Source organism: Apium graveolens, chromosome 2, assembly GCF_009905375.1.
Source record: "Apium graveolens cultivar Ventura chromosome 2, ASM990537v1, whole genome shotgun sequence".
NCBI lineage: Eukaryota > Viridiplantae > Streptophyta > Magnoliopsida > Apiales > Apiaceae > Apium > Apium graveolens.
Window position 1 is genome coordinate 304,868,576 of NC_133648.1, and position 22,472 is coordinate 304,891,047.

Consider the following 22,472-nt stretch of genomic DNA (forward strand, 5'->3'; position numbering starts at 1 on the left):
GAAATAGAAGTGTCACATAGTATGAAGCCAAGTTCACAGAATTGACTCGAATAGTACCAGAGTATGTAAGTTCGGAAGCCTAGAGAGAAAAGCGGTTTCAAAAAGGATTGAAGCCAGGGATTAGGAGTGGAGTAGTAGCTCTACAACTTAAGACATATACTTTGGTATTTTAGGCTGTCTTAGTGATAGAAAGAAATCAGAGGTTGGCTGCTAAAGAAAGAGGTGCAAAGAAGAGAAAGTTTGAAGGTGGTCCTGCGAAGTCAGAATAAGGAAAAGCAAGCCAAAAGTTTCCACGACGGTTTGGAAAGAATAGAGACAGGAAATTCAGGAGGCAAAATTTCCCACAAGTTAGGCCCAGTACCACTTCAGTCAGTTCTACTCTGACAAAGTCTAGCAAGCCAGTGAACGATTCTAAGATATGTGGGAATAAGCACAGTGGTCAATGCATAGTGGAATAAGCACAGTGGTCAGTGGTCAACTGTTTCAAGTGTGGCCAGAAGGGTCATTATTTTACGGAATGCAAGTCTGAGAACCAAGGAGTCACCTGTTTCAGCTGCGGTAAAGTGGGGCACATTGCTAGGAATTACAAATCAGCTACCCAAAGTAGTATAGGAGGAAGTGCATCTCAAGGACCAGCAACAAGTACAGCTAGAGCCAGAACTTTCAAAATGACCAAGAAATCTACGGCTCAGGATTCTGATGTAGTTGCAGGTACGCTTTCTCTTAATTTCATGCCTATTAACATTTTATTTGATTCAGGAGTGTCTAAATCTTTTATATCCCTAAATTGTGTGAATAAAATGCAAATGATATTGGAAGACTTAGATGAACCTTTGACCATAGGAGTGGCCAATCAAGATAAGGTACTTGTAAGCCAATTCTCCCCTAAGTGTTCCATAGAGATTTCAGGTCACTCTTTTCCCACCGACCTAATACCTTTTGAGTTAGGAGAATTCGATATCATTCTATGCATGGATTGGTTGTCTCTATCTAAGGCAAGTATTGACTGCAAGAAGAAGAGAATTGTTATGTATAAACAGATAATGTAAGGATAAACTATCAAGGATAGAAACTGGACAAAAAGTTTCTCTTAGTATTGCAGGCAAAGAAATTGTTAAGGAAAGGATGCGAAGCGTATTTGGCTCATGTGGTGGACACCAAGAAAGAGACACCTACTCTGGATGAGATTCCAATAGTAAGGGAATATCCTGACATTTTTCCGGAAGAATTGCCAGGATTACCACCTGATCGAGAAATAGAGTTCTCTATTGATTTGATACCAGGAGCTGAGCCAGTTTCTAAAGCTCCATATCGAATGGCCCTAGTGGAAATGAAGGAATTGGCCAAGCAACTTCAAGAACTGTTAGACAAAGGAATCATCCAACCAAGTGTTTCTCCGTGGGGTGCTCCAGTGTTATTTGTCAAGAAGAAGGATGGAAGTATGAGGCTATGCATTGACCATAGGGTACTGAACAAGTTGACAATCAAGAATAAGTACCCTTTACCCAGAATTGACAATTTATTTGACCAGCTTAAGGAGCATTCTATTTTTCAAAGATCGACCTAAGATCCGGGTACCACCAACTAAAGATCAAGCCTGAAGATATACATAAAACTGCATTCGGAACAAGGTATGGCCATTATGAGTTTTTGGTGATGTCGTTCGGATTGACCAATACACCAACGGCTTTTATGGATTTAATGAACCGGGTGTATAAGGAATACTTTGATAAGTTTGTTATTGTATTTATTGATGACATCCTCATCTATTAAAAGACTCATGAAGATCACGCAACACAACTAAGGATTGCCCTCCAAAGGATGAGAGAAAAACCATGGTACGCGAAGTTTTCCAAGTGTGAGTTTTGGTTGACAGAAGTACAGCTCATTGGACATGTCGTAAGCAAGGAAGGTATCATGGTAGACCCTATAAAGATTGAAGCCGTATCCAAATGGAAACAACTGAAGACTCCGACAGAAGTAAGAAGTTTTCTAGGGCTAGCAGGATATTATTGAAGATTTGTAAAGGATTTTTCTAAGATCGCAGCTCTGTTAACCAAGCTAACCAGGAAGAACGAGAAATTTATTTGGACGGAGAAGTGTGAAGGAAGTTTCCAGGAACCGAAGAAGAGACTACTGTCAGCTCTAGTATTACCATTACCAGATGAGACGAGGAACTTTGTGATATACAATGACGCTTCTTTGAAAGGTTAGGTTGTGTACTGATGCAACACGATAAAGTCATAGCCTACGCCTCTAGACAATTAAAACCTCATGAGCAGAAGTATCTAGTTCATGATATCGAGTTGGCAGTGTTAGGCACAAAGCATGCGCTAATTAATTCATGCAAGTATACGTGTTCACAAGTAATATAGAATGATTTCTAGTTCGTTCCCACAGAGACTCTGATTAATTATATTTAATTAACACTTACTCACCAATGTATGATTATTCTTCAATGTCAAGACAATAACAATTAAGGTTGATTAACTAATAATAACTACGAGAATTAAACACTTAAATTAACAATATTAAACACACATGAGATCATAACTTCATTACTACTTCATTCAATAGTTGTTGTTATTACCCTTAGCATGTAATGGTGATGATATTAATCGAACAACACGAAACTAATAAACGCCAACTTTCATTGTACGAATACCATTCTACCAAGCATCCACAATTAAGATAGAAGTTGAATAGGCATCAATTATGTTGAGACCCTATATGTCTACAGAATTTGACAACATAACGATTTAAGCGCAAGTTATTTATTATGATTACACGGGGCAAGTAAAACGGTTAGAGTTATCCACTAATCATGTATACAATACATGAACCTATGCTAGCCTGGCAAGTTCTAAATCTCAAGATTCACTGTCGCTTCACAAGAGAATAACAGACTATCTTACATGTTCGCGACGCACATAAGATGAATAAGCACAACCTATGTTAGATATCATACAATCACCGCATATCAAGGTATTAAAAAATTAACTAATGAAATCCATAGTAAATCCGCTATGATCCCATGATCACAATTAGCCCATAATAGAACTCATCGTCACCATGGGTTCATATGAAAGCATGATAAAAACACAACGATATAAACTAATAAAAATACTTAATAAATAATGAAGTACGTCACAAGAGTATTAAGGTTCAAAGCATAAAGAAAACTAGCATCCACTGTTACAACGAATTAAAAGAATCACAAGATAAATGTATGCTTCCTCTTCTTCGTTGTTGCATGCTAAAACGATCTTCTTAATCTTCTTGCCTTCGCTCATTGTTACTTGTTGTCGAAAACGTCTTCCACGATTGTTTATATAATAGCCTAAAAGAACCAGCGCTAACAAAAGCCCAATAGAACTCGAATTCTAAAAATCAGATTTTGAAAATCCGCACCTAGGCGGCCGTCTCCTCGTTCCAGGCAGGCGCCTGCTACCAGGCGGTCGCCTGCTCTCATCAGGCGGGTCGCCTGATAAATGAATTTCTCTAGAATGCACTTGATCTCTCTATTAGACACTTCAGCTTGACCATTAGTTTACGGATGATAGGCAGTAGCAATACGATGATTCACATTGTAGCGTTGCATCATAGAAGTGAACTTATGATTGCAGAAATGCGACCCTTCATCACTTATGATAACTCGTGGCATTCCAAACCTTGTGAATATCTGCTTATGAAGAAAACTCAACACTACCTTTGCATCATTAGTCGGTAGAGCTTTGACTTCTACCCATTTCGAGATATAATCGACTGCCAATAAGATGTACTGATTATTGCAGGACGAGATAAATGGTCCCATGAAATCGATTCCCCAAACATCGAAGACCTCAACTTCAAGCATCACAATTAAAGGCATCTCATCCTTTCTGGTAAGATTCCCAACTCTTTGGCAATGATCACACCTTAAAATGAACTGATGTGCATCCTTAAACAACGTAGGCCATAAAAAACCTACTTGAAGAATACGAGTTGATGTCTTTTCACCACCATAATATCCACCATAAACTGTGGAATGACAGTCTCGTAATATCCCCTCCGTCTCACAGAATGGGATACATTCCATGATGATCTGGTCAGCTCTTTGTCTAAACAAATATGGTTCATGCCATATGTACCACTTTACCTCATAAAGAAACTTCTTCGTTTGAGCCGCATTCATATTAGGAGGCATTATATTGCTAACAAGATAGTTCATAATGTCTGCAAACCATGGCTCTTCCTCTTGAATTGCGAACAACTACTCATCCGGAAAATATTCGTTGATCAATATCTTATCATGTGAAGTAGAATCGGGATTTTCCAATCTAGAGAGATGGTCAGCTACTTGATTTTTAGGACCTTTTCGATCCTTGATCTCTAACTCGAATTCTTGTAGCAAGAGAACCCAACGAATAATTCTAGGCTTCGAATCCTTCTTTGAGACCAGATAGCGGATGGCAGCGTGATCAGTGAACACTGTCACCTTTATCCCAAGTAGATAAGATCGAAATTTTTCGAAACCAAAAACTATTGCCAAGTGCTCCTTCTCAGTGGTGGTGTAGTTCAGTTGGGCTCCATTTAGCGTCTTACTAGCATAGTATGAAAGATATTAGACTTTCGCTGCCCAAGAACTGCTCCCACTGCATAATCACTTGCATCACACATCATCTCAAAAGGATCTCTCCAATCAGGTGCCGTAATAACCGGTGCGGTGATTAAACTCTTCTTGAGAGTCTCGAATGCTGCCAAGTATTCATCATCAATTTTGAAAGGCACATCTTTCTCGAGCAAGTTGCACAACGGCTTAGATATCTTAGAGAAGCCCTTGATGAAACGCCGATAAAAACCCGCATGACCAAGAAAGCTACGGATTCCTTTCACAGAAATAGGTGGCAGAAGATTTTCAATGACGCCCACCTAGGCTTTATCCACCTCAAGACCTTTACTAGAGACCTTGTGCCCAAGAATGATGCCTTCCTGCACCATGAAGTGACATTTTTCCCAATTAAGCACTAGATTGGTTTCCACACACCTTTTGAGCACCAAACGGAGATTATTCAAGCATTCATCATACGAATATCCAAAGACGGAGAAGTCGTCCATGAACACTTTGACATTATTTCCAATCATATCAGAGAATATAAGCCAAAAGAAACTCTGCGAAAAGCAAACGTGCCAAATGGACAAGTGAAAGTAGTTTTCTCTTGATCTTCTGGTGCAATACAAATCTGATTGTAGCCCGAATAGCCATCCAGAAGACAATAATACTCATGACCAGCCAACCTGTCAAGTATCTGATTAATAAATGGAAGAGGGAAGTGATCCTTCCTCGTGGCTTTATTCAACTTTCTCTAGTCCATGCATACCCTCCATCCTGTGACTGTTCGAGTGGGGATGAGCTCGTTCTTCTCATTTGCTACCACAGTAATACCTCCTTTCTTAGGTACACATTGCACGGGGCTCACCCAAGAAACTGTCAGAAATAAGATATATGATTCCTGCATCCAGCCACTTTAGAATTTCTTTCTTCACCACTTCTTTCATGATAGGATTAAGCCTTCGCCGTTGCTCAACAGTTGGCTTGCTACCTTCCTCTAGCAGAATTTTATGCATGCAGTACGAAGGGCTGATCCCTTTTATATCTGCCATAGTCCATCCGATGGCCGATTTGAATTCTCTCAAAATCCTCAAGAGCTTGTCCTCATCACTTCCTGAAAGTTCAGATGCAATAATAACAGGCAAAGTAGATGCATCACCTAAAAAAGCATACCTCACGTGTTCAGGCAGTGGTTTAAGCTCCAAAGTAGGTGCTTCCTCAATAGATGGTTTGAGCTTTCCCTCAGCATTCTTGAGATCAGTATTTCCCAGAGATTCAAATGGCATGTCTAGCTTTCGTTTCCAAGGAGAAGCATTTAGATATTGTAACTGCCCATTGCCTTCCTCATCATCACTGTCAAAATTCCCCCAATAAGGCTTTTTCTAAGGCATCAGACCTTTGCACATGATCAAGTTCTGAAGTAACTGCAGAATCAATCAAATCTACCTTGAAGCACTCCTCATTTTCTGTAGGAAATTTCATCGCATTGAACACATTGAATGTCACATCTTGATCTTGCACCCTCATAGTGAGTTCACCTTTTTGCACATCTATCAAGGTATGACCTGTAGCCAAGAAAGGTCTTCCCAAGATTATGGGAATTTTCTTATCTTCCTCAAAATCCAGAATGACAAAATATGCAAGAAAGATGAGCTTGTCCACCTTTACTAGCACGTCCTCCACGATGCCTCGTCGGTAAGTAATCGAACGATCAGCCAATTGTAGAGACATGTAGGTGGGCTTCGGATCAGGAAAATTCAGCTTTTTGAAGATAGACAACGACATCAGATTGATGCTTGCTCCCAAATCACAAAGGCACTTGTCAAATGACAACTTGCCAATGGTGCAAGGAATGGTGAAGCTACCCGGATCCTTAAGCTTTGGAGGTAACTTTTGCTGCAGCACGGCACTGCACTCTTCTGTCAGAGCAACGGTATCAAGATCATCCAGTTTTACCTTTCTTGAAAGAATACCTTTCATGAATTTCGCATAACTAGGCATTTGCTCCAGAGCCTCAGCCAAAGGTATGTTAATGTGAAGTTTCTTGAACACCTCCAGAAACTTACCAAATTGCTTGTCCAACTTTTATTTTTACAATCGCTTAGGAAAAGGTGGTGGAGGCTAGAGCTGTTTCTCCCTATATTACCCTCAGGAAAAGTGTGTTCAACAGTAGTCTTCATTGGTTCCCCATCTTTATCCTTTTGCTTTTTTTCTTCATCTACAACATCAGCTTCTCCATCTTTTGCTTTTTCAGCATCAACAACTTTTCCAGACCTTAAGGTGATAGCTTTGACTTGCTCTTTAGCTTCCTTCCTGCCTGGCACTTCAGTATCACTGGGAAGTGTGCCAGGTTGACGATTGAGCAAGGCATTGGCTATTTGTCCAATTTGATTTTCCAAGGTATTGATAGAAACAACCCGACTTTTGCACAACATCTTTAACTCCTCAAATTCAGCACTAGAAGGTGGAGCAGCACCTTCTTGTTGAGGATATGATTGCCTTTAAGAAAATTGCTGAGGTTGCTGGAATCCAGATGGATTAAACTGTTTACTGGAAGCTTGCTGATATGGTTGCTGAACAACATTCTGATTATTGCTCCAGCTGAAATTGGGATAATTTCTGTTATTGGGATGACAAGTAGCTGGCACAGGCTGCTGCGGTCGCTGATAATTGTTCACATACTGAACAGATTCATTAACAAGAGAACACTGATCCGTAGCATGAGAGCCTGCACAAAGCTTACAGACACTAGCTATTTGATTTACTCCATAGTTGGATAAAGAATCGACCTTCATAGACAGCGCCTGAAGCTGCGCTACAATAGCTGGAGCCGTATCAACTTCCAGAATACCTGCTACCTTCCCAGGCATCATCCTTTGAGTCGGGTTTTGATACTCATTTGCAGCCATAGTTTTAATAAGATTATAGGCCTCAGTATAGCTTTTGGCCCACAAGGCGCCTCTAGAAGGTGCATCGAGCATGGGCCGAGATTAGGCCCCCAAACCATTGTAGAAACCAGTGATCACCATCCAGTCAAGCATACCATGATGTGGACACTTTCTAAACATCTCCTTATAGCGCTCTCAAGCCTCACACATGGATTCTCCTTGTTGCTGCGCAAACTAAGTAAGAGCACTCCTCGTAGCTGCAATCTTGGCCATTGGATAGAACTTCACCAGAAACTTTTGCGCAAGATCTTCCCAAGTAGTGATGGACCCAGCTGGTTAAGAATATAACCAGTCCTTAGCTTTATCCCTCAAAGAGAATGGGAAAAGCCTCAGTTTGATAGCCTCATCAGTAACACCATTATACTTGAAAGTACTACAGATCTCGACAAAATTTCTGATATGCATGTTGGGATCTTCAGTCGCAGCACCTCCGAAAGAAACAGAATTATGCGCCATCTGAATAGTGCCCAGCTTGATTTCAAAAGTATTGGCCTGAATAGCCGGATGAATGATGCTTGACTGAATGCCATCAATTTTAGGCCGAGAAAAGTCCATAAGAGCTGGATCAGCTTGAACTATACGATCACCCATTGTTCCAGGTTCTTTCTTTTCACTCTCTTTATCCGAATCTTCAAAAAATATCTTCTCCGGAAAGTCAAGAGTTGTATCTATCTCCTCAGCTTTATCCAGATTCGTCTTGCGAGTGTGAGAACGTGTTTGCATAAACGCTCGCTAGAGTACCTGAAACACAACCGGAAGCAGTAAGTAACAAGTCTTAATCAATGAATCCTAATGACCACTAATGGCAAGTACATAAACTAAACTAATTAACACCGAATCCCCGGCAGCGGCGCCAAAAACTTGTTAGGCACAAAGCATGCACTAATTAATTCACGTAAGTATACGCGTTCGCAAGTAATATAGAATGATTTCTAGTTCGTTCCCACAGAGACTCTGATTAATTATATTTAATTAACACTTACTCACCAATGTATGGTTATTCTTCAATGTCAAGACAATAACAATTAAGGTTAATTAACTAATAATAACTATGAGAATTAAACACTTAAATTAACAATATCAAACACACATGAAATCATAACTTCATTACTACTTCATTCAATAGTTGTTGTTATTACCCTTAGCATGTAATGGTGATGATATTAATCGAACAACAAGAAACTGATAAACGCCAACTTTGGTTGTACGAATACCATTCTACCAAGCATCCACAATTAAGATAGAAGTTGAATAGACATCAATTATGTTGAGACCCTATATGTCTACAAAATTTGACAACTTAACGATTTTAGCGCAAGTTATTCATTATGATTACACATGGCAAGTAAAACGGTTAGAGTTACCCACTAATCATGTATACAATACATGAACCTATGCTAGCATGGCAAGTTCTAAATCTCAAGATTCATTGTCACTTCACAAGAGATTAACAGGCTATCTTACATGTTCGCGACGCACATAAGACGAATAAGCACAACCTATGCTAGATATCATACAATCACCACATACCAAGGTATTAAACAATTAACGTACAAAATCCATAGTAAATCCGCTATGATCCCATGATCAAAATTAGCCCATAATAGAACTCATCATCATCATGGGTTCATATGAAAGCATGATAAAAACACAATGATATAAACTAATAAAAATACTTAATAAATAATGAAGTACGTCACAAGAGTCTTAAGGTTCAAAGCATAAAGAAAACTAGCATCCACTATTACAACGAATTAAAAGAATCACAAGATAAACGTATGCTTCCTCTTCTTCATTGTTGCGTGCTAAAAAGATCTTCTTAATCTTCTTGCCTTCGCTCCTTGTTACTTGTTGTCGAAAGCGTCTTCCAAGATTGTTTATATAATAGCCCAAAAGAACCGGCGCTAACAGAAGCCCAATAGAACTCGAATTCTAAAAATCAGATTCTGAAAATCCGCATCCAGGCGGCCGCCTCCTCCTTCCAGGTGGGCGCCTGCTACCAGGCAGTCGCCTGCTCTCATCAGGCGGGTGCCTGCTACCCTTCTGGAAAAATTATTATTTTGCTTCTATTTTTGCTGAATTCTTCGCACATCAACCCGGGACTGACTCCAAACACTTAAGCTTATTTTGATGAAATCCACATATCTAAGCAAGTTTACCCTGAAATGCAAAAAACACTAGAAAAACGCGTCAAATACACAAAATACTCAAGTTCAAGACACCAATTCAAGCCGCTATGAGACGCTCTAAGTGGTATAAAATGCCACTTATCAGGCAGCTATAGTTTTTGCATTAAAATTGTGGAGACATTATCTATATGGAGAAAAGTGTGATATTTACACGGATCATAAGAGCTTAAAATATATATTCACTCAGAAGGACTTGAACGTGAGAAAAAGAAGATGGTTGGAACTAATTAAAGACTATGATTATTTTATTAACTATCACCAAGGTAAGACCAATGTCGTGGAAGATGCCTTGAGCAGAAAAGAGAGGCTGAATATGGTTCAGATTGCAGAAAAGTTAGCACGAGACTTGGAAAAGATGGAGATTGAAGTTCGAGTACCACAAAAACATAAGGAACAATTATATGAGATTACGTTTCAAACAGCCTTGATGGATAAGATTAAAAGGTGTCAAGAGGGAGTTATGGAGCAAGAATTAGATAATCTGATAGAAGAAGAACTGTGTACCCAAAAGGATAACCAAGGTATGCTTAGATTTTATTCCATAATTTGGATTCCCAATGTGACGGAACTGAAGAATGAAGTTTTACACGAAGCGCATAACTCTCGGTTTTCTATCCACCCTGGGAGCACTAAAATATATCAATATTTAAAGAAAAACTTCTGGTGGCTAGGAATGAAGAAAGAAATTGCAAATTGGGTTAATAAATGTCACGTGTGCCAGACTGTGAAAGTAGAACACCAAAGGCCGAGTGGATTGTTACAACCCTTAGAGATTCCCCAATGGAAATGGGAAGAAATTGTAATGGATTTCATAGTAGGATTGCCGAATACTAGAGCAAATCACGACGCTATTTGGGTAATCATCGACAGATTGACAAAGTCAGCACATTTCCTCCCTATCAATGAAGGATATTCTTTGGAAAAGTTAGTTAAGTTATATTTGGATGAGATGGTGACTAAGCATGGAGTCCCTGTCTTCATTGTATCATATCGAGACCCGAGATTCAATTCAAGGTTTTGGACTAAGTTTCAAGAATATCTAGGAACTCAGCTGAATATGAGTACCACCTATCATCCCCAAACAGACGGTCAGAGTGAGAGAACCATCCAGACAATAGAAGATATGTTAAGAGTTTATGCTTTGGATTTTAAGGGGAACTGGATGACCACTTACCTTTAATTGAATTCTCATACAACAATAGTTATCATGCCAGCATTGGAATGCCACCTTATGAATCCTTGTATGGACGCAAGTGTAGATCACTATTAAACTGGGATGAAGTAGGAAAAAAGAAAGTGTTAGGTCATGAGCTAGTTCAACAGACAAAAAATGCAGTGACATTAATTAGGAAAAGATTGGAAGCATCCCATGATAGACAGAGAAAGAACGCTGATTTACATCGAAAGGATATGAACTTCGAAGTAGGGTCATTGGTATTGTTGAAAGTATCACCTTGGAAAGGATTGGTTTTTTTTGGTCAGAAAGGTAAGCTCAGCCCAAGGTACATAGGACCATTTGAAGTTTTGAAGAAGATAGGAAAAGTCGCTTACGAGATAGCGTTATCACCGCAGTTGCACCATATTCACAATGTGTTCCACGTATCCATGTTGAAGCCATATATTCCTGATTCGAATCAAGTCATAGAGTGTGAACCAATAGAGCTTCAGCCAGATTTGTCCTATGTGGAACAACCAATCCAGATTTTAGATCGTAAAGTGCGAGTCCTTAGAAATAAATCGATCCTCATAGTAAAAGTGCTTTGGAGAAATCCTCGAGTACAAGAGTATACATGGGAATTAGAGTCGGACATGTTTGATAAATATCCTCATTTCTTTAGTTAGATCCGATTCTGAGGACATAATCTTTTTAAGGGGGGAAGGATATAACGACTCGTATATTTTTGTATTATTTAAAAATATAATTGTTAAATGATTAAATAAATAAAATATGTGTATGGGTTTTGCCAACTGTGTATTACTTTGTTATTAATTATATGTGTTTATTTGAGTGCGAGGATCATTTGTATAGTAAATTATTGAGTTGTATTGTTTTATTTCTACTTTTAAAGGTGATTTTACGAAATATTTATTTCCATAAATATTGAGATTGCCTCAAAAATTATTTCTATAATTTTATAATTTCAATAAATATTTTTGGGTTTTATAAAATTTAGAAATCAATATTTTATTAATTATTTATTTTTAAATGATTTTCTGATTACATTTATTTATAAATTCAGTATTTAATTCAACGATGCTTCAAAAATTACGAAATTCATATTTTATTAAGTTTGGAATATTTTGAGAATTTTAAAATTATTTTGGAAATTTTTGAGATTAAATTCACCCGCACATTTGTTCGCTAAATCGTTAAATGCGGGTACAAGTTGTGTTTCAAAAATGGTTTAAAAATTACGGAAAATTTAATTTGTTAGTTAATTATTCCAAGGGTTTTAACATTTATTTGGTAATTTTTAGAATTTTAATTAACTACGCGATTATTCGTTAAATGACAAATTTCGGGGCGGATTTATATTACAGAACACGTGTTGGATGTGTTTTTGCTGCGTGTCTTGTTTGTTGCTTCGTGGCAGAAGCAGAGCAAATTAGAAAAAAAAATTAATAAATAATAACCCAAACTCCCCCCTGCTTCACTCCAGTTTCTCTCAATCTCTCTATCGAACTCTCTCTCTCTCTCTCTCTCTTCGTCCTCTCTTTCTCCTCTCTTTTCTCGTCTTCTTCCTCCCTCTCCGTTCTAGTTCTTCCCCCTGTTATGTTCGTTCCCGTCACCGTTTTCAGGTACATTCTCCGGCTACTCGGGTGTCATTTCTCTGATATACGTATATACGTATATGTGTATAAATAATATGTGTGTGATAATTTGTGAGAGTGTGTGTGTGGCTGTGATTTCTGTTATTTCTCTGATTTGGTAGTTCTGGCGGCGCGTGTAATACACACGTGTGTGTATGTTTATGCGCGGTCTGTGTTGCAAATTGGTTTATTATTTTATTAATTTTTTATTCCTTTTTCTGCAGGAAATTGTTTTGATTATTATTCGTGAAATAAATGATTTTTGCGCGGAAAATTAATTTATATCGGTGGAATTTGCGTTGGAAACCCGAAATTAATCGGTTACTCGCAAATTTTACCGCCATCGACGATGAGCTTCGGTGAGTCGACGGTGGACAGTGATGATTAATTTTGAGTCCTAAATTTATAAAATAAATAAAGTAATTCGTAAAATTATTTTTCGGAATGTAAATAGTTATTTATTATAAAAGTCGTATTATAGCGTAAATTGTGAAACTGTGATTGTTGTGGTGTGGACGTCAATTATGTTTCGATGGGTAGTCCAATAAACAGAGGAGTCGCTGTCCAAATTTTTCGAAAATTATTTTAAATACGAGAAGTATACTATTCGGTATTAATTATTTTACCACTATTTTAAATATCGATTACGTGAATATATGTATATCATTATACGAGTCGGGATATCGGATTGGGTTTTTATAAGTTCGAGGATATCAAACATGTCGGTATAACTAATTAGGTTATCCGTTACTATAGATCCCAGTCAAAGTTCGCGAGGACTAAAGCGAGTCGAGCGCAACTACCCTAGAAATCCCGAGAAATCCTTGCAATACAAGTACCCCTGACCCTACTTTTATGGTTCAGTACATAAGAATAAACTGTTGTTTTATTTTGAACGGGAACAAAAATGTTTTAAGTTATGTATCCCCCATAGTTATAATTAATTGTTAAAACTCGTTTTGGGGAAAAGTAATTTCTAAAAGGTACCTATCTCGAATGAAAATGATTTGTGAACCAATTTTACGTGTGCTATTAAATGAACGGTTTTAAACTGAGATAGGTACAAGTGATTTGAAAACTGGATAAAAATGATCATATATTGGATACATAGGGGCCAGAATGGCCTATTGAGGTTGCGTAAGCGGCTAACTCGGTTGCGCGCACTACATAACCGATTAGTCCAGTAGGTTAGAGACCTAGCTAGCCTCTGAGTTCCGGAACAGGTTTATGGGATGGCAGATGGAGCCGTCTGGTGTGGATAGCCTGATCAGCTATCTTCACATATCCACTACGTATCTGATTTGGCTTTGTGATTCCCGTAACAGAACAAGTAATTTATATAATTGAATTATAAATGTGAATATCATGCTAAAATTAGACTCTGGTGTTTACATAGCACACAACTACGTTATTTTATTAAGAGCATGTTAATCAGTGATATCCAGTTTTAAATGTTGTTATCTTGACAGTGATTTGAAATGATTTACAGGTTATTGTTTTACACTGTTTTATAGTTATGTTCCTAAAACTGTTTAGATTAACTGTTTTCACTCTTCTATTCATATGTTGGTATTGTTGAACGATTATATGCTCACCCTTGCAACCTGTTATATATATATATATATATATCGCAGATTCCTACACGATCTATCAGACCTGGTCAGAACAGAGTTTCAGCCCCTTCCGGTCCCGGCTCCTCTGAGGTAGTTTGTATCAGACCATGGGCGATCTGACGAGTTGCTTAATAAATTGGTGTGTCAGACTTTTTAATAAATGGTTGTGTAATAGTGAGTAGCTTAAACCATACTTGAACCTGGATCGGATCTTGGTTTGGGGTCGTGTTAGTGTATTAATAATAATCTCATAATTCATATTTGTGGTTTGTTATATTTAGTGACGTCAACTCCTGACCCCGAGGTTAAGGCCATCACATCTAGCAGTCGATAGACTCTAGAAGTTGGTGGCTCTTAGCCGTTAATGATTTATTCTCCTTAGCCGTTGATAACTCACTTCACTTAGATAAAATTACGTGATATTTTATATTTACAATTAACCATCTTCTATTTATCTATTGAGTTAACATGACTACGGAATGAATATTTACATCAACGACTATTATTGAGATCTACATAAAAATGTTAAGCTTTATCAATTAATAAGTTATTCTGTCTACGACTATCAGACAATGATAATTAGCCACTGACAGCTGCATCTACTTAATGAATAATTAGGCTATATATTTTGTTTATCATCAAAAATACATGTGATTCCTAACAAAGTCATTAAAGGCCCAAGTTAATATATAAAGTAATAATTCTAGAATAATCTATATATAATATATATGAGTTACAAAACTCCATTCTTTTTACAATATGTATATATAGTAGCTTTGTCAACTTTCCACCGAAGCAAAAATTAACCTTATCCTTGACTTTATGCAAAGTATATAAATAATTGATGGCATATTTTGCTCGTGTTGTAACAAGTATTTGTTCAAATTGTTGATTGTTTGAAATATTTCCTTTACTGATACGCCTAGGATGACATTGTTATCATCTAGTTCAGGATTAGTCCCTTCATCGGTGTTCACTACCAACTCAATAATTTCTTCATTCGTAGGTGATTCCATAATCACATCATTTTCGCTTGGATAATTAATAGATCCTCGACATCCATCACATTCCTATATCGTAAATAAGAGATAACTTCATTTAACCATTTGAAACCTTCATTTATCTCACCAAGTTTTTGTTCACCATATTCTTCTGAACGAACCTTATAACGTTGAAAACAATTTGTTGTTGTGATTATCTTCGCATCAATATTTCAAGTCATGTCAGTAATACTAATAACATTTAAGATATTAATTCGGTAAAGTAATAAAAATATTACTTTATCGATACAGTAATATAATAAAGTACTAAATTATTATAATATCAATTAAGTAATAAATTTGATAAAATAATATTTTTTACGGTACGAAAGGTATTACTTTAAGAGGTTTACTGTATATGACATTTTTTCATTTTAATTCATGAGTTACTTATTTAAGGAAATCACAAACTACACTCGTATGGGCCTTTACATAAGTCTTAGATAAGTTTTTTAGGCTTATTAACCTTTTGACCCTTAAAGTATATGTGTTTGTACCCATAAATTTATGAACTCTGTGAGCGTATTCTTTGACCCCCAAGGTATGTACTTTCATACTCTTTAGCCCTTTTTACCGTGACAGTAAAAAATTGAAGGGGCAAAAAAGATATTTGACCTCCGAGTTGTACCGTTATTCGGGTTAAAAGGTACATTTTTCATATCTTGAGGGTTAAAATATACATTTCTCAAAAATACTGTTGAGAGCTTCAAACTTCCAAGAAATGATTTCCCTTACCGCGAGGTACTGATCAATTTCCCACCCAGCCTGATGTTCGCTATCATACCAGTAGTTGTACACATACACAAGCTATTATTTTCCTAGCACCAGGAACAAATTAAAGGGTTCAACCAATGGTACTGGTAGTTGCTGCAATAAGAAATCATCGAGGAAGGCATTGTATGGCCAACCTCACGATGGAGACTCTTCTTAGAAGGAAAAACGAATTAATATCTAGCGAGACATCCGCGATTACTGAATCGGGCTCCAATATTTGCTAAAATGGCATCCTTAATGTTTTCAATGCATAATGACTAATATAATGACTAATGAGTTCCATATAAAAAATTTATATTTTTTGCAAATGTGATACTTAGGGGGTGTATTCATTTCAGATTTTAAAGGATTGTTAATAATCTACGGATTTTAAAAGATTTTCGTTGATTTCACGTTCTTCGTGGATTTTGATTGAGTTGATCCAAAATCTTGTAGAGTCTTGCAGATTTTGTGGAGTTTTTTAGAAATGCATCAAAATCTCATGTATTTTGAAGAGATTTCAAGATATTAAAAATGTACTAGCAAATCCATCAAAATCCACAACTTTTTTAAATAAAAGAAAATTCATAGACTTTTGAATACCATCAGATTTTGATGGATTTTTTAAAATCCAAATTGAATACCAACAAATTTTGATTGACTTTTTAAAATCTAAATTGACACTCAGATTTTAAAAGACTTTTTCCAATCCTTGTTGAATACCTTCAGATTTTAAAGGATTATTTAAAATCCAAATTGAATACCCCATTATTTCTAAAATCCATAAAAATCTTTCAAAATTCCAATTGAATACACCCCCTTAGATTACTTGCTTTAGCTTTTTCTATACTAGTGGCTTCATAATATTGTTACTAGCGCCACAAATTTACAGAGTAAAAGAATGAATCCAATTATTATAAATAAAGCTGAAATAATATATGGTAGTCCAAACCTCAAAAGCCTTTTCTATTAGAGATTGCAAGCGCATGTTTTACACCTCAATTATGGTTTGGTTAAGAGCCATGCATCTCCATTTTTCTTTCTCTACAAAGTCTGCATCGAGGAACTTTGAAGCGAATGCCTAGAACCTGTAAGAATCTTCGAAGTTTGACAAGAAACCAAGTGAAGCTGTAATAATAGATATTCCTAATTCACCTTTATCCTTTTTGCTTCTTAATGGTCTTTTATCCTCATTAATTTTTATCTCTAGTAAAGTTTTCTCGTTATGTTGCATGTCCGAAAAGTATATGTTTTTTTTAAAATCCACAACTAACAAAAATATTGTTTCAGTCAGCTAGTTTTTGTACAAGTGCAGGATCAACCTTTTCTCCTTTCCGATCAAACATATTAAAAGCGAGAGATGGTCCTCGACGGAATATTAATTTCGGTCCATATATTGTAACTAATGGAAGCCCCGTCTCCAAATGTGAATGTTTAAGACTTGTGAGTGCATTTACTAGCCAGTTGACTAGGTACCTTGCTCTGCAACTGATCAATATAAGACCTAGTGAATCTGCGTGATCTAATCTTCATTATTTAGTGATTTGGATGTGTTGAGGGGCTTATCTTGTTCAATCGTTTCATACAATTCAACAATCTCAGACACTGATCGTTACTTTTGTCTATCTAGTTTCTTGTGACTTTAAAGATTCTTCATTTTGCTGAAATGACATTGAGCTGGGCGATGAACTAGGCTAGGTAAGGCCAAGGTTGCATGGTGGTTGCATTTTTCTGCTATACTATGTCAAATAAATACCTGTTAGCCCTTAAAGTATAGTACGGAGTACTTATTTACTCTCAAAATCTCAAAATATGATAAATGTACATTTTAACCCGAATAACGGTACAACTTGGAGGTCAAATATTTTTTTTACTTTTCCTATTTTTTACAATTACGGTAAAAAGGGACCAAGGATATGAAAATATATATATTTGGGGTTAAAGGTTCCTGGCCAAGCGGAGACAATAGAATTTTCAAAAATAGAGTAAAAAAACAGCCCGCCTTATTTTTGGAGAATTTATTTACTTGTAAATGCAATAAACCCTAATTGAAAACAAATCTCAAATTGAAATCGCAGAAAAAAGTGTAGAAAAAGATAGAGTGAAAGAAGCGATGGGAGCACAAGCAGCACGATTGAATCTTCGAATGCAGAAAGAACTCAAGCTTTTACTCACTGACCCACCTCCCTCTTCTTCTTTCCCACATCTCTCCCACCATTCTCTTTTCTCTCTCTCTTCCATTCTCGCCCGTAAGTGCTCCCTCTCTCTCTCTCTCTCTCTATATATATATATATATATATATATCTTTCTCACACACGCACACACACTATCATATATGAATTTTTGTAATTGTTTTACCTTATTCCCTAACTTGTTTATTGAACAGATATTGAAGGTCCAGAAGATACTGTGTATGCTAATGGGGTTTTTAAGATCAACATCCAGATACCCGAAAGGTACATATATCTTATAGTATTAATTTTTGGTTTATTTAATTGGGTTGTGGTTGAAATGATTTGAAATTTATGTATGATTGGGGATCTCAGGTATCCATTTCAGCCTCCGACTGTGACATTTGCTACACCTATATATCACCCTAATATCGATACTGGAGGTCGAATTTGTTTAGACATTCTCAATTTACCGCCCAAGGTTAGTTTAATTGCTCTGTTATCGACTTCTGATGCATATGATTTGCCTTGCTTCTTTTATTATTATTATGTTGACCTCAATTATTAGAGCTGACAGCAGCAAAGTACATATTATCAATTTCACATCACCTGTGACTTATTTTTACGATTTCTATTTTTCTTTAATTTAATATTGCTTCAAAATGAAAATTGATATACGGTTGCAAGGCTATCTGTCCAATAAACCCCTCTTATAAAAATTGATCACTAGGGGGGGGGTATAGGGAATAACTTGCCCTCATAAACACTTAAGTTTCAACTTTCCCCAGGGCTGACATTTCTTTTCTTCAGGTCTAATTTGTTGACAAATGTAGTAAGTATCTATTTCCAAGCAAAGCCATGCTCCCTTTGAGCCACCTTTTAGTTTATAAAACTATTTTAAGCAAGGTTATCACGGCGCCAAGTCGACCCTTGACGCCTTAGTACCTTCGTGAAGACTAGTCGACAAGTCGTCCGACTAGTCGTAAAAAGTCGACAAAGTGTTCATTATACGTATAATTACTAGATTTAATATATAACATATTTGAACACGTTAGTTTTATAATTTAGATCAAAAGTAGTAGAATACTTAGTTCAAAATAAGCATGGTACATCACAATTATGAAAGGCCCCAAGTCGGGTTACGAGACTCTTGGGTGACCTTCACGTCAACTAGTCGACGACAAGTCGGGCTTGGAGACTCTCGGCGCCTGAGTACCTTCGTGTCGACTAGTCGCTGACTAGTCGTTGACTAGTCGTCTTCGTGATAACAATGATTTTAAGTATATTTGCGGGGGTTCTTGTTTTTGTACATTTTATATACTAAATAGTCTTATGTTTTAAGGTTAACAACCATTTCTTTTTCACCTGCAAAACATGGCTATGGTCCATATTGAATATCACCATAGTAGTTAGTGTAACAGATATTTGGCGAATTTTAAACTGAGATTTGTGAAGTAACCTGTTCGGCTGTTCTTTATTACTGTTCTTAGAAGATGGATTAGAATCTGATTAATTTATTACTCTATATATTCTTCATCGCATATTGTGAAAGGTTTATATATATATTGCATTGTTATATTGCACAGTTCTGATTTTAGTTTACAGATAGTTTCAAATTTTAACGAGGGATCGGATTTTTATTGAGGCAGGGTGCATGGCAGCCTTCTCTAAATATTTCAACAGTGCTAACGAGTATTTTGTTGTTATTAACTGAACCAAATCCTGATGATGGCCTTATGTGCGAAGCAGTAAGTAATTTGTCTCTTAACCCAATTTCAGTTAACAAATGCATGGTTGTCGTGTTAGTTCTTTGTAATTCTTGACTTTATGTGTAGAGTAAAGAATACAAGTATAATCGACAAGCTTTTGATCAGAAAGCACGATCGATGACAGAGAAGTATGCCAGAGCTGGAGCAACTGAGAATGGAAGTTGTAGCCAAAACACTGAAAGTCATCTGAAACTGAGCACGGTGAAGCATGACATCTTGAGACATGATGTAGTATTTCTTTACTAAGAGTGATGCTTAACTATAATTTATATTGCTAAATTGCAGAGGAATACAGAAGGGCCGCATTTGTCTAAAGTTGAGGTTGATGAGTCTTTGGGAAAGCTTAAAAAGTTGTCACCGACAAAAAGCAAACTTTCTTTGATATCGACAAGTTCAAATCTGAAGAGGGTCACTGACAAAATAGCAAAAGAAGCCTTTAGTGATGATCTTCTGGGGAATCAGATAGAGGGAAAAGCACCAAACCAGCAGCCAGCGGGAAAGTTTAATTCACATCAGAATAATGGTGAACTGCACAGTACTAGCAGGAAACTATCATTAGAATCTTCTAGTCGGAACAAGAAATTAAGTGTTCAGTATAAGGAGAATGTTTTATCATATCAGTCTTCACCTGTTTTGAAACCCAAAGATGCTGCTATGGGTTCTACAGAGTGTGTGCTTCTGGAGAAGAATGTCAACCACTACGAGCAGCCGTCTCACCATCTACATGAAAGTCGTGTTCTCAAATCCGTAGGTGCCACATGCAAAGGATCTGTGAAGATACGTATAGACCAAAGTAGAGTTAGTAGTACTGATAACACATTGCCTCAACCATTAGTGAACCCCCCTATTAAACAATCACTTATACCCTTGCCTATGCCCTCGAAAACTAGCAGTTGTAGCAAGCTACCCCAGAAGGATTGTGTAGATAAAACTGGTAGTGGCTTATTCAGCATAAAACACAAGAGACTAGGTTTACCTGGTAGAAAACCGTCTTTGGGACTTCCAACATCATTGCAAAGTCAAGAGAAAGATAACAAGGAGAACATGATTTCTGTTTCTGGTGTGCTTCTCTCGAGTAAAGGGAGTGGTGGATCATTGCATAAGAAAATAGTTAACTCGAATTCAAATGTGTACCCTAAGAAGCAGCTGGGTATGAGGCGAAAGCTAACATTGGAGCCTCTTGATAAATCAAACTGGAGCAATGATGGTAACATCCAGTTGAACTCCTGTGATGAAAAACTGAATGGAAATCCATCCAAGTTATTGCGTGCGACAGAGGAAAGCAGGCACATTCAGAAACTGATGGAAGAGAATGATGATAAATTTACTGGACAGATCAAACACCACAGTGAAGTTTTGCCAATTTCTGATTCGGCAATTGTTGAAGACAGTGAAGACAGTGATGATGACAAAAAAGTTACTGTGAGGCATAAATTATCTTTAAAACGGAAACGTTTGATTGGGAAGTGGAATGTTAAAGCATGAGACATTACATGTCCTTGTGCAGCCTATGATCTTGTGTCTTCCATCCAGGTGATAGTAGCTCTTAGTTGGACTTTTTGTATATGTGCTTGCTTAGTTCTTCCAATTTGTATGTAGACATTGGGTAAAGCCCCTCCTTGGCATCTCAGCACCAACACTCACCGAGTCTGATTCAACTACAATGCAGCAAATAATGCTGCACCATCCGAACAAGCATTCATAGGTCAAATTCTCACCTTCGTTATGGGCTTGAATGGTGCATGTGGTAATAGGTCAAACTCATAGTAAGATCGTGTAAGACACATGTATGAGGTAGATGTGACTATATAATCGTCGTTTTCTGGTAAATTTTTGATACTATATAGCATGTCTTTTGTGTTAGTATTCGTAGAAAGTTGGCCTAAGACGCATGCATAATGTCGATGTGACTATATTATTGTTGATTTGCTAGTAAGTATTTGATACTATATAGCATGTTCTTTAGAGACGTAATCAGATTATATGATAAAATAGTTTTAAAAAAAAATTACTCAAAATTGTTTTGTTTGAGTATTCCAATTTAGTTTGTGATGATTTTCTTTCCCAACCACTTGAAACCATAAGTAATATGATATGAAATCATGCCATATTATTATATAGGCTCATGTTCAAATAAAAACCAAGTTTAAAATAAAAAATAGGCTCATGTTCAAATAAAAACCAAATTTAAAATAAAAAATAGAAACCACTCATAAATAACATATTATATTCATATTTTTTACAACCCCTACCCCAGATAAGTGGTCTACTACTGTATCTCTCTCCCTAACTTCTACCTCTTCCCGTGCCATCCATATTTCATCTCCGATCAAACCCACCCACCCACTCACCTCCTTCACTTCTACTTATTAATAAATTAATTATACCACCGGTTGCAGTAAATCATTAACTTTTCTGGCAAACAAGATTGATGATATTATCAATTTAAGTAGAAAATATATGCTCGTGTATGTATCTAGTGTATTTGGTAATCTTTATAATACAAGTGTTAGGTCATGGTGGTGGCGAAGCTGGATGGGAGATGATGGTAGAGGTAGATTGGAGATGGTGGGTTTGATCGATGATA

At 36.9% G+C, this 22,472-nt stretch overlaps 1 protein-coding gene and 1 non-coding gene across 3 annotated transcripts; both read left to right on the forward strand.

Annotated features, from left to right (window-relative positions):
• Nucleotides 1-7,630: 7,630 nt before the first annotated feature.
• On the forward strand, nt 7,631-7,736 carry LOC141709812 (small nucleolar RNA R71). The gene has a single exon (XR_012570370.1). It is a non-coding gene; the product is annotated as a small nucleolar RNA R71 (small nucleolar RNA).
• Nucleotides 7,737-17,931: 10,195 nt separating this feature from the next.
• Nucleotides 17,932-21,876, forward strand: LOC141708655 (uncharacterized). Of its 2 annotated transcripts, none has more exons than XM_074512395.1 (6): nt 17,932-18,194; nt 18,332-18,401; nt 18,492-18,597; nt 19,766-19,864; nt 19,991-20,086; nt 20,171-21,876. In XM_074512395.1, the coding sequence occupies exons 1-6, from the start codon at nt 18,059-18,061 to the stop codon at nt 21,368-21,370; spliced, it is 1,707 nt and encodes a 568-aa protein (XP_074368496.1). In that variant the 5' UTR covers nt 17,932-18,058; the 3' UTR covers nt 21,371-21,876. The 2 variants fall into 2 exon arrangements, with proteins under 2 accessions (XP_074368496.1, XP_074368495.1); XM_074512394.1 differs by having other exon boundaries at nt 17,933-18,194; nt 19,952-20,086; nt 20,171-21,875.
• The last annotated feature ends 596 nt before the right edge of the window (nt 21,877-22,472 follow it).

Coding starts and splice junctions, on each gene's coding strand:
- LOC141708655 (XM_074512394.1), top strand. CDS start 18,059: ATGGGAGCACAAGCAGCACGATTGAATCTTCGAATGCAGAAAGAACTC. Junction 18,195..18,331: donor TCTCTCTTCCATTCTCGCCC/GTAAGTGCTCCC, acceptor TTTATTGAACAG/ATATTGAAGGTCCAGAAGAT. Junction 18,598..19,765: donor TTCTCAATTTACCGCCCAAG/GTTAGTTTAATT, acceptor TTATTGAGGCAG/GGTGCATGGCAGCCTTCTCT.